The 17,023-nt window shown below is 43.3% G+C and overlaps 1 protein-coding gene across 1 annotated transcript in view; it reads right to left on the bottom strand.

The window, feature by feature from the left end:
* The window catches only part of LOC121609701 (semaphorin-4B-like), a 45,921-nt gene extending 31,024 nt beyond the window's left edge, over window positions 1-14,897 (bottom strand). The window contains exons 1-2 of the mRNA XM_041941396.1: window positions 14,762-14,897; window positions 1,227-1,660 (exon numbers count right to left, since the gene is read on the bottom strand). Coding sequence (XP_041797330.1) covers window positions 1,227-1,347 — 121 coding nt within the window. The 5' untranslated portion in view covers window positions 1,348-1,660; window positions 14,762-14,897. The remainder of the gene's footprint in view (window positions 1-1,226; window positions 1,661-14,761) is intronic.
* Between the last annotated feature and the right edge of the window lie 2,126 nt (window positions 14,898-17,023).

Here is a 17,023-nt window from a genome sequence, read left to right on the forward strand (position 1 = left end):
TTGAGCAATACTGAGGAGTCACATGTTATGCCATGCACATTTCACCCCATTGTTCTGTCGAGGCTCAGGGTGAATGTTGCGAGGAGTGGTGTTTGTAGTGCAGCCATCTTCACGTTGGCACGTGTGCATCTGGGCCTGCAGTCACTTGTGGTCTCTGTCATGTCTGGCTTAATATGCTGTTGCAAAGGCTGCTTCTCTACACAACTTGCAGCTGTGTTTGTTGTCTTTATGCACCATTGACCTGTGATGTTCTTTGGTGTGGTACTGACAGATTTCTCTCAGTTACTGTTGCTACACCTACTGTTACAGTGATAAGAGTGGAGAATCTACCTCTTGAAACGCTCTGTTAATTTGCTTTTAGGCAGACGAAGACAAACACAGGCTCATGATTTGTAGCTAACGACACTCAATTATTTCTGCTGAAAATAGAATCGTAGCAGATTCCTCAGCTGTAGCTAGCTAGCTAATTAAGCTAACGTTAGCTTCTGATTGGTTGATAACGTCACCGCTGGCTGACTTTATTTTTCAATGTGGCTTGATTTAAAAGAAGAACTGTGTGCAGGATGGTATTTAGCTGCTTAGCTTACATACTTGGATGAGTAAGATTGATTAAAAGCTCTGCTGGTCAGATTTTTAAAAAGTATGTTTAACTTACTGAACAAGAAAAGAGAAAGGGCTTCTGAATGAGGACTAATCAATGTGTGGGCAAAAATGAACAGCATCTTAGAGCCTGGCTGGGGTTGGTTTACTAGCTGCTAACATTAGCCTATAGGCTAACATAGTAGCATCCAGCTCCAAGCCGTGGACAAACACTACACAGTGGATGTGCTAGTCATGAATGGAGCTTATCATAAACGTAAGCCTGTAACTCCACAAAATAATGGTTTTTTTTTTTTAAAATAATGTTGTATAAAATGCCACTGTCCTTGGATCTAGTGCTGGGTTAGGTTAATACGGTAACTAGTAAGCTAGCTGGGTGCTAATATTTGCAACTTACATTGGGGCAGATAAACGCACTGTTAAATCCATTCTTTGCATGTTTGCTCTTATTTGGTTTTTGAAAGGATAAAAAAAATAAACCATCATCCAAATTCTTTATATACAAATTATTATTATTATTACTACGGCCCCATGCAAACCACTTCAGCATGTGATGCCACGTTTCTAGCAATGCTTACAATAATCCCATCTGAACATAAATGCGTTGAATGATTATTTTGACTTACTGTAAGGGAAACTGATGCGTGGTGTGACATCATCCTCAGTGGCCATCAGTGAATGGAGGCAGCTAGCCAATAGCAGTGCAGCAGCCAGAAGACAGTGGACAGTCGCAGCTAATGTCCACATGGTTGCCTGATCCTCTCACACAGACATACACAAATGCACAATTTGCTTTAAGATTCCCTGGAAAGCTCCTCTCGACTCTGCAGAGCTTTATTTTCTCACTCCCATCTTGCTGCAGGCTGAGGGGGAGTGAACGTGTCCTTGACTTGATTCTTGTACTCCCAGTGGTCCTCACACACGGTCAGCAGACTCTTAGCACAGAGAAGAGGAATCCTGTCTGGATTAAAGGCTGCTCGTTGTCATCTACTCATAGTGCCCTTCGATGCATCAGCGCTAAGCTCCGACCAGTGGCCATTTAGCAAAAGTCATTTTGGATCTGTGGAGAGAAGAGAGAGAGAAGTTGTTTCTTTATGTCTGTTCCAAGAAGACGTAAAAAAAAAGATGAAAGACAGAATAACAGATCCACATCCAACATCTGATGCTATAACCAACAACTACAAAAGCACAAGAACTGATACATTTGGCTGCGGGTCACTCTGGGGAATGGTGAGGATTTTACTGCAAACAACGAAGCAAGAATTTACGGTTAAGGTATTAATCAGCTTTGACAGCGAACAATGGCATCACCCAAAAATCACCCGCCTCATTCCCCTGTCCTGAGACTTTAATATCCAGCTGTAGCATGCTGACGGCTCCAGCTAAAGCCCTGATGACAAAAACAAATATTTGTGCTTCTACTGGTTGCTCTTTTACCACACTGCCAACAAAAACTCATCTCAACAGACTTTTGAGACCACCAGCCAGCTAACATGAGCACACACATGCACCATGTGGTAGCTCAAAGGGTTTCATAAACCTTTAAATCGTAGTGAATGTCCAATTTGCTTCCTCCGTAAGATAAAACGCATGTAGGACTTTTTTTTTAAAGCCTTATGACAGCCTAAGCCTTATTATGCTGTCATCAACAATCGGTGATAGATCCCCAAGAAGGCGATATGGCAGCTTGGCTCTAATTTTGTGGCTATGTGGAGAAATAAATGAAAGAACAGTGGCTCCCAAGACAACTCTGTAATTTGTCTCAAAGAGGCGCAATGAACACATCTGCTTTCTGACTTTTATTGCCTACAGTGTGAGTGTGCAGAAAAGGTGCCTGTTATGTAGATCTATGCTAAGATTTCAACTTAGAAAACACTTGAAATAGGTGCTTCTCCCATCTGTTTCATCACTCCTTGCTAAACAAACACAGGAAATAAGCTGTATAGCTCTATGATGAAAATTAACTGGGAAACTGCATCTTGGTAGTTCTTAAAGTGGCAGTAACAGATTTTCGGACCACTTATATTAACATTGGATCAGATTGTCATCTGATCCAATGTTCATATGAAAATAGACTTTAGCTGCTTTCTGTGACGCTGTACTATTGCACAGCAGCCCTTTAAACTAGATACTAACATGCAAGCAATGGCAATGCTAAAATAATTAGTTTAGAATGTTAACAATTATCATAATTAGCACTGAACACTGTAAGTAAGCCTACAGCTGGGGCCGATGATGCAAACTGTTACCTGATTACCCGTTTACAGACACTTAAGTCGGTGAACACAGCAAAGCCTGTCCCTGTGGTAGAACACAACTCACTGCTCCTTACTGTCTGACAGCGCTGCCTCCGTCCCACCGTTTAGAAAGTAAACACTGGAGAGCACATGGCGTCTCTGGCTGAGAGCTTGCGTCACTGCAACAACTCCCAGAAGACCTCGTTCAAATATTTACGGGAGCTAATAAATCCAACAACAGAACGAGACAAGCGGGGGTCAGCTAGTGGCCCCTGGTTGTCTGCTGAGACAGTGCCCAGCTGGAGGGTTCCAGTTTAAAACTTCTGATCAACCTGGAGATACTATGAGAGTGCATGTTAAACAGAAATTTACAACCACGCGTCTCCACGCTACTTGCCAGTGGAAAGACTGACCGAGGACGAGTTGGCTCTCAGACTTACAGACTGGCACCAGGAAAATTAGCAGCTTGCTGACTGAATGGCTTGTTGAGTTGAAGGCTGGTAGCAGACAGATTGTAGTTGACTGGCAAGCTGTTCATCCTCCATAATGACTGGGTATAACTGCCATTTTTGTAGGTAGGAGGATGGTCATCTGTCTCACCTTTGCAATGGCAGGACAGATGCTACTACTGTGACTGAATAAAACCTTTTCCCCTGATCTCTTGCATCCATGCCTCGCTGTCACACCGCCGTCTCTGTCCATCCCTTGGGTCTGGACCAGCGAAACAATAAGTCTGTGTCACTCGTCACTTTTCTACCAGCCTGCTTTGGTTCCCGCTGCTCCACTGAAGCTAGCTGAGTCATTGGAGGCTGAAACATCCGTTCATGATCCTGTAAAACCCCCCACCTCCTCTGCTGGTCCTTTTTATGCCTGTTGAGACTGCAACAACAAGCATGGCAGCCTTGTGTGTGTCGCACACCCCAGGTCTCCATGTTCCCAGGGCATATCCTTATGTAACTCCAGAGGTCTTTTAAATATTAATGAAAAGAGAGGGGTGCTGTTAGGAGGGTTTCCTGGCACTCAGATAAATGCAGAGACTTTTGGGGTAATTCTGTAGGGCAGTAATGCATAAAGAAATATCTCAACACTATGCATTGTGCTTTCAGTGGCCAATAGTTATTAATGCCCTGCCAAACTTACTTGGCCGGTCACCATGCACAGTCACATCTTCTAGAAAAGAGGTTAGCTGGGGTCACTGGGCAAGAGGTGATATATGGTGGGTAACTTCCCAGAAAGTGTCAAGCATTTATTGCATCAAAATATCTCAGATATGATCTATATGAATTGTAGTTCTTGTCCTTCCTGTATTTCAGTCAACAACACAAAGTTAGTGAGCTCAGTGAGTTATGTCACTATGAAGAGACGACTGCAGCAGACGGGGAAACTTATGGTATCTGGTGAAACCAAAATACAAGATGACTCAGGGGCATGATGTCTGAAATGTTCATATAACTGAGTCCAGCTCCTGAGGAAGACGAGATGGATGTTCCACACCCAAGAGGCAGGTCTGCAGAGGCTCAGCAAGGGCATGAAGGGCAAGAAAGCAGATGTAATGACGCACTTGTCCAGCTTTCTCCTACATATTTTTGTTGTTTCAATACCATGTCACCAGTACATGCATTTTAGTCAAATTAATCATGTAGTGTCCTAATCCATTCTGAAGAACAACAAGGGACGGATCTGAAGAGAAAGTATTAAATATTAATAAGCATTAAATCATATTTGACAGCAAGTGCTCGACCAAAGAAAGTGATCTTATTAGAAGCAACTATTATAGGATTTATAGGATTAGAGCTCTATTCAACTGGAGCTGTTACAGTACAGGCAACCCGCTATGCTCAATGCCACAGGACCCATCTGCTCATCTAGGAGAGGGTCTGCTGCTCCTTGTATCTATGAAGGGTGAATCTGGTGCCATATTGCTTAAGGCAACAGATTCATTAACCTTTCGAACCTCCCTCGAGGCTCCCTATTAATACCTGCATCTGTTCAGAGAGAGAAAGGATGTGACAGACAGATTGGACGATACACTCGCCCAGGTCAAGCCAAGTTCACCGGATAGGGGGTAGCATGAATGCTAACCATTTGGCTAGCTTTGTTCGAACGACTGGGCTTTGTGCTCGACAACCAGCTCCCAATAAGTCATCCCTGCAAAATGACTTGTCTCTCATTTAGTCTTTGGCACAGGCTGAGGCACTTATGGAGATAATCAGTGGCCGGGCAGGACCCTGTGATGAGAGCGCTATCACAGAGCCCGACATGAGGTCTGATTAGGCCGCCGTCCAATCCATTAACAGTATCATGAGTACATCTAAGCCCAAAGTGAAAGAGAACTATAAAAGCATTGCATTTTATTGCGCAGCTGCAATCAAGTTTGAGACTTTAGTCTCTCAGTTTTTGCCAGGGAGACTTTGTAAGACTGCAACAGAAAGTATATCAGTAACTGCTCCCAACCAATACAAAAAGAGAAACAACGAGTTAAATCATTTCAGTACGGTCAAATATCTGTCCTTGCAATGTCTTGCAATAACGTTTAACTTGATTTTTTGTCCATGTGTGACCCTAAAAACAACATGGCCCCTTGGGTGCAGATTACTATTCAGAAAGATTTATGGAGCCATTGTGTTGAGGAGAAAAGACCTCGGTAGGTGACTGACAAGGCAGAGACTTGCTGTGTCTGCCATTATAACTCTCACTTATAGCAGTCTGCTTAGCTGAGTGGGCAGTGCATGGTGGGTTTAAATTCAACCACGGGTATGGTAGGGGGAAGGTAAACCACCTCACCCCACACATGCACACGCACGCACACACACACACAAAAACACACACAAAAAAACACACACACACACACACACACACACACACACACACACACACACACACACACACACACACACACACAAAAAAAATCAATGGTTGGCTATTCACTATTATTATTGCTGGGAACATCTTTTATCCAAAACATAATCTCAATAACATTAGCTTGTTGATCTCGTTGTATGGGTTCAATGGAAATCAACTTCTCATTACATACTACTCATTAGAAGAGTAGTGGCATTACAAAGTACTCAACAGCAACAGTAGTTAGTTACTCACTACATTACCTTTGTGACTCAGCACAGCTCCAACATACATGCCTTTACTCTAAAGCCTCCACACAGATGGCATCTTCTGCACTGAACATATGTTGAAATATAAAACCAGACTCTGTGGTTCAACATGCAGCCAGTCTAACATTAAGAGATCTGAGGTATTCTCTGTACAGTTAGCTTAGCCCCGGTGGCTAAACAGCAGACGTTCAGAACTCCTGTCCTCAGGGGTTCACATACAGGGACCCTCCAACTCTGAACAAAACCAGGTGCTGACTGTGGATTGACCAGAAAAGTGGAGCACGTCAGCAATAGGGATCGGTACCGAAATTTAGTCCACTTAACACACAGCTGTGTGTGCTTTCTGGCAGCATGGACAAGCCATTATCAGCTGCTACAACAGGAAACTTCAACTTTGCAAAGGACAGTAAGCTCCATGAAATCAATTTTACTTTGCCTCACTCATCCTTTTCTGACCACATTCAGAGCGATGTGCCGACAAAGAGAGGCTGCTAAAGGCTGAGCAATCTGCCCCACAGTGCCAACGCTGCCTATGTTTCCTGCACCAAACTGTGGCAGTCGCACAGAAGCTGTACATTAATGTTGTTTTTTTTTAAATAACCAATTTCAGACTAGTGCTTTGTGACGTGACAGAATATCTTTAGATTAGCTTTATCTGTCTGACAGGGCAACCGCTGGCTGATTAGCCCAAACATCTCTGCTGTGCGAATGTGTTCATTTCCTGCCACCACAGTAATGGCAGCTATGAGAGAACACAACACATAAATCAGCTGGCAGATTTCTCAAAGCAGCTTCAGGATCTACATCATATAAGCTGCCAATCATTTCACTGCAAAGGATGCGATGCAATGCAATACAGCAGGTAGGCCCACAATGCTATACAATACATATTACTGCTTTTTCTTGCTTGATATCGAAGCAAAGTTTACTTCTTAACTCTCTAACTCCTGGATGATGTAGCACAAAACCAGGTTCTCATACTTTGCCAACTAACTTTGTAGGTTTCGAATCGTGAATCTTGTCAGCGCATTGGTACTGCACTGTGTACGGTGCATTGTGTGAACATGAGGTAGCACATTTCCTCTCATCCAGCCCACCTGGGGATGAGACAGGAGGGAGTGAAGAGGAGGGGACTCCTCCCAGCACCAAGAAAGCAGACTCTTAAATAAATCACAACTAGGTTAAAAATAAACCGTAACCGGAAAATCTATGGTACGTCTGCACTGGCGCTAAAATGGCTCATAGCTTTCTTCTAAATGTATAGCAGCTTAACAGGATATCCTCTCACAGAGGCCTTCAAGAAGCTTTTATTACGCACAATCTGAACACAACGCAGGCCTGAAAAAAACATCTTTCCATCCAGATACTGTTCTGCTCTTGCTTCTTAAAGGAAATTCTTATAGAGCAGAGAAATGTAAAAAAAATGTTTTAATGTCAACAGAAATAAAGGAATCAATAGGACATGCTTTCACTTTTCACAGTGTAGTCACAGTGTAGAAGAAAAATCTAAAACACACACACACACACAGAAAAATGTTCTTATATTGTCTCTCCAATATGATTTCTGCCCTGCAGGTAACACGATCTTCTGTTGGCTCTGAAACCAACCGAGGCCTCTGTGTCAGCACACAACAGAAGAGACTTTAACCCGGGATAAAATAAAAAACCTTTACGCACGCTCCAACTTTTAGGTCTAGTAATATGGGACAGCTGCACACTGAAGATTGAGGATTGTGACGCCTGAGGGCAAACTTCCTCTGAAAGAGGCAAATTTGTACAAATGGCACGAAAAAACATTTCTGACTGCTAATCAAGAGCCATTGACTTAACGTATCCCTCTCCATTTCCTCTATGCAAATGTGTTTGTCTTAATGATGCGAGCAAGCAGCTGATAATGTACAAGCTGCAACACGTTCTTCCAATCCTTTACAGTAAGTCTGTTAAAAAGAGATGAAGACGGATTAAAAGACTAAATATGCTTGTGTTTTCTGTCTGATTTCATCTGTATGTTTTTCAATAATGTTCATCTGTCCTGTTAGCTGATAGATCATAAACTACTTGACAGATATGAGGCTCACTGTATATTTTGACGTACATCAATATTACTAATTTATAAATCTTTTATTTTGTTACATGACCAACTCCTGAATGCAATGCTGACTGCTTTTGAGATGTAGTGTAGTGGCCAAAAAAGTTGAAATCTTAAGAAAACGGTTATAAGAAAGTCTGTTAGAATTGAAACCAACAGCCTTTTACTGAATTATTGATTCCCATGTGCAATAACAGAGTGATAATATGAGGACACTTTTCCTGTCTGGGTTATTAAATATTCATAGAATCATCTTTCTATTGATGGCTGGCTGTAATGCATCCTGCTGTGGTATGTCCCTGATGCATTCAAAGACACAACGACGATGACTTTCAAACAACAAAATAACAGCAAAACGCTGTATAGCAAGTTGTGACTTTCCTCCAGGGACATCAGGCTTACTATGAAGCTAAAGGCAACTCAGGTCAGAAACCAGCCACTTCCCATGACCCCCAAGTGACTCACTCCCTGATGGTTCAAACTGCCAAGGGGTGAACATAAATATGGATCAAAGACTCCTTTTAGCATAACAGACACAAAGTGTACTTACTAAACCAGAAAACGTTCCATGATTGCAAGTTCTGCTGCTCAAAACTCCAAATGTGCTATTTTAGTGAGAATGTAGAATTGGCTAATCTGCTTCTGGATCCAGATCTGCATCAAACCACGCACCTTCCACTCTTGAGCTAAAGACACACTTAAAAAATACTCATCATATCACTCATGTGGACACAAATAATAACATTAAGATTTCTTAAGATTTAGGTGCTTACATGGTTCACAGGAACATAGTTTTCACAGTGTGATTGTCCAGAAAGGTGTGTGATCTCCAGGTCAATACGGCAGGAAATACTAAAACAAAAACAAACTGTTGCATATGGTGGATTTTGTTGATTTGAAGAGGCACTTAGGTTAAAACTGTTAGCTGCAGTGTCACATGAAAGCAATTCTGCTAAAATGCTAAAACAGTTGCAAGCCATTACTGGTCTGAAAAAATAATGAGTTAATCGAGGTATGTTTAGATATCAGTCTTAATGTGAGTAAAATAACCTGGTTTAGGTGTGACATGACGATAATCAGAGTCTTTCTTCCTGCTCATAATCAAGTTACCCCCCAATTGGCTTTGCATGACCCTGAACTACCAGACAGGCTTGTGCTAATTGTTTAAATACAGTACTTGCACTGTTTCCACGATCCCATCGTGTCCGCGTCTCTGACTCAAAGGTATTCATTAAAATGCAGCGACGGGCTCCCTCTGTGTTATCGTTATGATAGCAACGGGACTTGTCTTTGGGTGACACCTATCCCAACATGCTATACACACACACAGCGCTGAAGAGCGCAGAGCGGGGCGTGACACCGCTTTCAGTGTGATCCTAAGCTCCAATAGGCTCCGAGGAATATTCAAACCTCCTTTTACATTTGTGCACATACTGCTCAGCTTTGCCACGCAGGAAAGAGCAATTATCATTTCAAACGAGTGAGTGAAGCAGAACTGGCAGAGGAGATAAGTGCTTAAAGGGGAGCTGGGGTCACCTTATTCCCTCTGATACAGAGCTGCCCTTGCCTCAAATTATTCGAGGCTGACAGGGGAACGGTGGGAGATCGGTTCTTGAAAAACTTGCAAAGCGTCAATAATGAGCTGTGTGTGTCAGTCAGAACGCAGTGTGATAGGAGGCATCGTTTCCCAGAGTCCCACTTGATCGTAGCCTGGTTACAGAAACTATGGGAACCCTTTTGTGGAAGCCACTTATGAGGAAATCACTTTACTGCATTTAAAAATGATTGCTATTAGACTACAAATTCACTGGAAAACAGATTATACTAATCTCCTTTTGTTTATTATGTGTTGGAAAGCTTGCCACACTCTAAATCTGATGACCCATTTAGACTAATGAACTGTGCTGACCAATCAGGAAATCCTCATCATTAGAGCTTAACATTTTGCTTCCGGTGGGAACATCACAAAAAAAAAAAAAAGACACAGTAGGAGATATACTTGCTTTGGGCTCTGCAGCATGACAGACGACAATTTAATGATTGTCCAAAGACGTCAGCAGTGAGAGAAACACAGGCATCGCATTTATTAGCCCTGCAACTCTGGTTTCCTTGTGACTTTCTAGCCAAGATGCGTAGACGACACTTGTTGCTATCAAAGCTGCAAAAGGCCACAACACGGGACTCTTTCATCTGCAGGGCTGATGATGATGTCAGTCCAGTCTGTGGACAAACTCTGTGGCGTGACAAAGGAGAGTGAAGATTTACAGTCATGTAATCACACAATAGAGGCCTTTGTGAGGTCTGGGCCACGCTGTGTTAGCATCACAGTTCATCTGCTAATTACACCATCAAATCCGAAGACTTGGCCATCCATAGTCGGCTATTCATCTCATGACTTAAACATGGAGTTGGGGGGGCACGAGTAATCCCTGCAGTAATACCGATGTGAGGACTCATTTCTTTACTCGATTCGACAAGCAGGGCAATAGGATTTAAAGGCGTATCAGATGACGATATTCTGTTACTGGCCCCTGCTTCACCTCCCCAGACCTGCGCTGCGATCACCTCGCCGTGTTCAGGTACAAACGCCGACGATGGTGACAGCGGACCCCCGGACCACAAAACTGCTCACATTACTCATCCCAAGTGGAAACATGACACAGTTTGTCTGAGTCGTTTGTCTGCTTCACCACCTCAAGGCTGTTGGCTGTTTACTCTCTGCAAACATGTCGACTTCAAAAAGGAACAGCTGAAGCACTTCTGCTTTGTTTACTGTCAGGGGCTCCGTCTCTGTCTTTGCGAGCAGTTGTCGCCGATAAAGGAAGTAATAAGTCAACAGTGTGGTCCCTCCTGGCAGCAATCCCGCTGATAATAGCTGATACATGGGAAAGATTAAAAATGGTATAATTAATTTATAACGGTTAATTGTGTAAGAAAAGCTGGGAAATAATTAGAAAGACTGCTAATATCATGATTAATTGATTTCCAAAGAAAATGCAATGGGGGGCTAAATCAGCCTATTTTTATGAGTTAGGGGCTGTAGGAAAGTTATCTGTGTGGAAAGTGGGGCTGAATCTTATGTCTCAAAAAAATAAAAAAAATAACTGAACAAACAAAAGCCATTCCCTGCTTTACTAAAAACATTTTTGGGGTCTTCTTTGGAATTAGAAAAAAACTGCAACAACCCCCTACCCAATATGTCATTACTCTTAAACAATGACCAATAAATTGGTACGACTCACTGATCCTGTGGCCAAATTTGGTGAAACAATTATGTGGCCCTGATGTTACAGTTAAGGCCCAACTGAAAATGTCAGTTTCATGTCTGGCAAACATGACAAATTGGTGCGCAAAGTGCACATTTTTACACAAAAGTTGTAACATCTGTAACATGTAGAACCATTAGTTACATTGCACATCTTCCCTAATAATTTTCACACAGTCCCTAATTGGTTTTCTATACTGGAGCATGCTTAAAACGATGAAGCACTACAGCGTGTACTAACGTCATTTGTTAAAGTGCGGTTAAGAGGGTGTTTAAAAAGAAAAAAACTGCAGTACTTCCTTCAGTAAATGGCTTCCAACAACACCTTTTCTGTGACTGCAGGTGCCCGATAACTGTCCCCTCCTGCCACATGTAAGAATACAACTTCTTTGTTTTCATAGGAAAATAAGACTGTCCTATTTGGTAATTTCAGATGTAAAATACTGAATCTCAGGACCAAAGTAAAAACACAATAACTGGATCCATATCGCTCCAACTGAAACATAAGATACGTTTATCAGCGGATTCACAAGGAAAAACATTCCAGACTCACGGAAAGTCTGCTTTCCATTACATAGTCACAGTTTATCTTTTTCTCTAGATTTCTTTCAAAACAAGAGAGGGAGAATGGGGAAGACATTAATTTCTCTCTGGAGAGGAACATGTTACATAATATATTTTCATCCAAAGACAGACACCTCAGTGAAGGCCTCATCCAAGTCGAAGCAGAGGACATTTCTAACGAACTTTAACACTCGTCAGACGGACACAGTGATACAAATAATGAACTATAATACTCCTAATAAACCTGAATGGGTTGACATAACACCTGGTTTTGCACATTGCTCCAACCCAGTTCAACACAGCTCAACTTTATTGAGGGAGCGTGAACCAACATTTCCATAACGACTATAAGATTAATATACATTATGGACTAATCTGAGTGTAGTTGATCTTCTGGTCCTCTCAAGTTTTACTTCTCTGCTCAATCTCAGGCGTACTAGAAAATGATTAGACTGTAGAATATTGCATTAACCTTTCATAAAGGTGACCAAATGTACAATAGAAACACTATAAATATGCACATCATACTGAAACTCCAGTGTAAACACAGCAGAAATGAATGAAAGTATACTCTCTGTATACATACACACACACACACAAACACACACACATAAATTTGCTTAACAGTGTTGAGCAAACAGCGGTGAGCAAATATACAGTATGTCAATTAGGACTGGTGCAATTCTGTGATATGAATGGACCAGCAGCTACAGACTCTGGTCCTGCGTGAACAGCGAGGACCAGGCCTGACAGCTGTCTGATATGAATGAGTCAAGTGGAACACATGTCTTTAGATTTGTTTGTGAAAGTAATGCCGGGCTGCATAAAGAGCAAGCACTTGGGGAAGGCAGAAAAGTCCAATTAGGGAAATTAATTTCAGGTTCATCTGCCTGGCCGCCCAGAGGGACATCACCTGCGCTCAGAGCCCTCCCTTGGCCCAACATCTAAACCCCTGCAGGGCCTGGCCAGCCTCTCCACACGACCTGCAGGTCCTACTGAATATGAATGGAGTGGCAACTGAAAGACAAAGGTATGCATAGACACAGCAAAGACGGTCGGCAAATGGGCCTGCAGACAAGTTTTAGTGAATGCAAATGTGAACCATTAAACCTTATCGCCCCTGAGTAAGAGAGGTGTGACTTTTCACAGTTTAAGCTGCAATAATGCCATAATTCTTACACATTCCTCAAACTAACACCACTGACTGCCAAACGTCCTGGGTGCAGGAAAACCTCCCAGAAAACAAAAACCTGCATGGCATTTTTACAAATTGCTCCTTTCATTTGGGATGGACAACAGACCCTTTCTGAACTCATCTGCACTAACTCAACTCAGCTGATGCACCACGGCTGGCTTCGGGCCTGCCCCGTCCCGGCTGCGATCTGGCTCCAGCCCAGTGAAATGACTGCGTTCCCACATCTCAGCATTGCATGGGCGGCCGCACCGGGACCCCTGAACACGCAAGTTCCCAGAAGCTTGTGCTGAACACATTGAGTCCCTCTGGACACTGCATGGGATATCACTAACCTTCTGGGGGTTAAAAGCAGCACAGTGTCTCCCCTCCCCGGTTTCCACTTCCCTTCCAACTCTTTTACCACAACCTCTCCACATGCTGACCATTCCTCTGAAGTTGTTACAGTGGGTGGAGTGTTGGGTGGAGTCTGCGTGTTTGTTTTGAGCGTTTGAATGTGTGTGTGATTGTGTGGGTGGAGGTCTGTGTGTGTTTTCCAGAGAAACAGAGGGAGGATGGAGGCGGGGGATGCTTCAAGAGAAAAGGTTTCTGCAGCTTTGTTGACAGTAAGAGAGCCAGAGACTATCAGTGTTATTAGTGTTGCTGATACAGAATCAGACACTGGTAGGAGAAGCAGAGGCCCAAGGGGAACGACTGCTCCACCGGTCATTTACAGTCAGATCCCAACAAAGCATATCACCACGTAAACACGAAACTAGACTTCAGCTCTCACGCACATCATGGCCTCCAGAATTGGTCCATCAGTTCAGGATAAAGTACAGATTTCATAAGCGTTCGTGCTTTTTGGCTTCCTCGTTGAAGACATACACAGAGAGGAAAAAAGGGGGTGCTTTATCCAGGTGTGTGTTTCGTAGAAATGCAGAGTAATATGGGAGGTATGTCAACACATTCTACAAAATGCCAGCAGAGGTAGGAGGAGGCGGCTGTCTGGAGGAGAATAACAGGAAAGAAGCGAGGTGGCATTAAGCAAGTGTAAAGTTGGACAGAATCAATTCCGAGGAGCTCCACATGGTGTTAACAGACCTGTGTGATCAATCAGGGCTCAGCAGCAGCAGCAGCCTTTTTTAACTCAATGTGTCTTTAAGTCTGGTGAAAATAAGACAGAGCCAATGCAACAGCAGTGTTTCTTGTTTGTTGCTTCGTTGGGCTAAATGTGACTAGCAGCTGTTTACCCACATGTGTAGATAGAAAGCAGAGGGGCCAGTCCATCAGGCGGCCTCCACACCTACTGCTTTTACAACAAGCTGTTTAGGTTCACTTTTACAAATGATCATTTGGGGACTTCACAAAGTGTGCATGAGACCCTCACCAAACACTTCCCTGATGGGGAGAACATGAAAACAGCTCTGAATGACCAAGAGCACATTTAGGGAACACACTGAAAGTCCGGTTTGGTAGCGACTATCAGGCAAAACACCAGCAATCTGAGGAGTTTCTCAGAAAACCGCTTTAGGATCCCACTTGGAATGAGCTGCCTAAGTTTAATACTTGTACACTAATTGCTAGGCTAAAGAGGTCCACAAAATATTCTTTAATCTCTAAAAACACGAATAAACGTGTGGTTCCACTTCCGTCCGTCTAACCATAGTAAAGGTGTTCAACCTGAAAGCCGGAGGACACCGAGCGGGCGCGAGAGGACCTTACCATGCACGAGCTGCAGCGCAGGAGACTCGCTCACGGCTCAGCTCCTCGCCGTCGTTGGAAAAACTGTCCACAAACGGAGCGAAACGACGTTTAAATCCGCAAAGTGCGCTCACGCCAGCGTGTGTCCCGGTCCGTCAGCGCGTCCGTGCAGTGAGGTCCATCCTCCGGCGTCTGGAGACTAGCCTCCTCCGCTACAGACTGACGGCTGCTCGCGCTCCAGCCAGGAAACTTTAGCTCCTCCCACAGCACGCGCTGCCCGCAGCGGCCGCGACACACGCTCATCACTCACGTCCTTTACGTGTTACTACCAGCCACCTCAAGCAAGAAAATATCACGCGCGTTTCAGTGTAAATGTAGTTTTCTCCTTCCTAAAGTTGCTTTCAAGTGCGTCTGATCTTTGCAAAATACAGAAATTGTATTTGTTGCAAAGAGCTGCAAGTATTTCTGCAGACTTGTGGGAACTTAGAAAAATAGTGTGTGGAAATTTTAAATATGTTTTTGTATGTGTGCATGGCAGCATAATTGTTTTACACTCTATCAAATAATGTAAAAACATGGCTACGTGTCTCATCAGTATAAAAGCCTAACGCAGCAATGGCTCAAAGGTTGGCAAAAAATGCAAATTATTCTGCATACAGTGATCTGTGCAGATGAAAAGTAAATTGTCGCCTGTGTGCAGGAGTAGTGGGTTGATTCAAAACTCGTCTCTTTGTAAGATATTCGTATGTATCAAATGTGTTTTGCAGGATAAGAGACTGACATCTTGCAGCATCTTCTCTCACATTCTGACAGTGACATATTTCCTTGCTGGGAGAAAGTTTTCCCTTTGTCTTGGGTATCAGAGTTCCTCTTCCTCTCTCTTCTTTGGGCTACCCTGCAGCCGTCAAACAATGAATGACAACCGAGAGCGCCCACCACAAAGAGAATTACAGGGGATTATGTACAAAGGCAAAGACCTGAACACAACCAGACTCAGCCATTCATGTAATCTCCTTTTTGCTCCAAGTAAAGAGTAAAACAGAACTGTGGACTCATGCAGTCAGAACAACAGCGCTGCTGCCCCTTCTGCTCTGCTCAGGACGTCCAATCAAAATTTGCATTATCTTTTCTTGACAAGGAGGGACACAAATCGTGCATAACCCAAAACCTCTCCTCACACCCGAAGGGGACAAGATAACATTAATAATTAGTCTCCAGCCCTTTGCTTTCAGTGACGTGCGACAATGTGAGAATTTGTCAGATATTTTGACTGTTAACACCAACAAATGTGATGGCATTAACTGCGCCAGGCACACTGCGCTTGAGGCTGCATCCTGATAGGCCAGTCTGACAGAGCCCTGACACTTCTGGAAATGTTGTCACTTTCTGGTTTTGTGTGGCTGTGGCACAGATAAAGGCCAGCAGCCCCACACTGGAAGTGTACATGGTAGGTGAGGGTTAGATTTATGGCAAAGTCTCGCTTTCTGTTCCTGTTTTTCTTTTTCTTTGACTATCTTCAGCTCTTTCTCTTTTGTATGTTCTCTGATAGACAGACGCCAAATCAAAGTTGCTCTCCTTTATCTGCCGGGCCCTCAGTAATCCCTCAAATTCAATCAAGGATTACTTCTGAGGAGATTAAAATCAACCAATTTATGCAAAAGTCAGAGTTGCAACAACAGGGGTGTTGGATGGACCATTCAGCAGTCTGAATTCCTCTAAATATGGACAGGATTTTCTTTATTACGTTCCTATTCACTCTGCAGTGATGTGGTGCAGTAATAAATGAATGCATTAAGATACGAGTACCCTAAGACTGAGACTGAGTTCTCTAAAAACAAATGGATTAAAAAATTATATGTGCAAATTAGCCTCTATCTCACAGTGAAAAAGGAGAAAAATGAATGTGCCAAGCAGTCCTCAGACGTTGGCACTTCCAAACTGAAGATGCAATAACAAGATGCCAAGTAGCTCTGCAGCAGTGGGGGAGAGGCACTTTGATAAGAATTAAGTGGCCTCCTGGTAATGAGCACGTTGGGGGCTTTTAGAGCTATTTTCACTTTGAAGAAAGTATTTCTGTCTTAGAAACAAAATCATCAATCTGGACAGTTTGTAAGTCCTGAAGGATGCATTCCACACACGCTCAGTTGTTGACCACATCACCCTTAATCTGCCGGCGCACTCAAATAATATCCCTTTGTCTTGGCACGCGAACGCACCGGGGAGCATACAGAAGCCATTCATATTAAGGTCACAGCCACCCGTGGAGCTTTTATTGGGGTTAAG

This window comes from Chelmon rostratus, chromosome 1 (genome assembly GCF_017976325.1).
Source record: "Chelmon rostratus isolate fCheRos1 chromosome 1, fCheRos1.pri, whole genome shotgun sequence".
Lineage (NCBI taxonomy): Eukaryota > Metazoa > Chordata > Actinopteri > Chaetodontiformes > Chaetodontidae > Chelmon > Chelmon rostratus.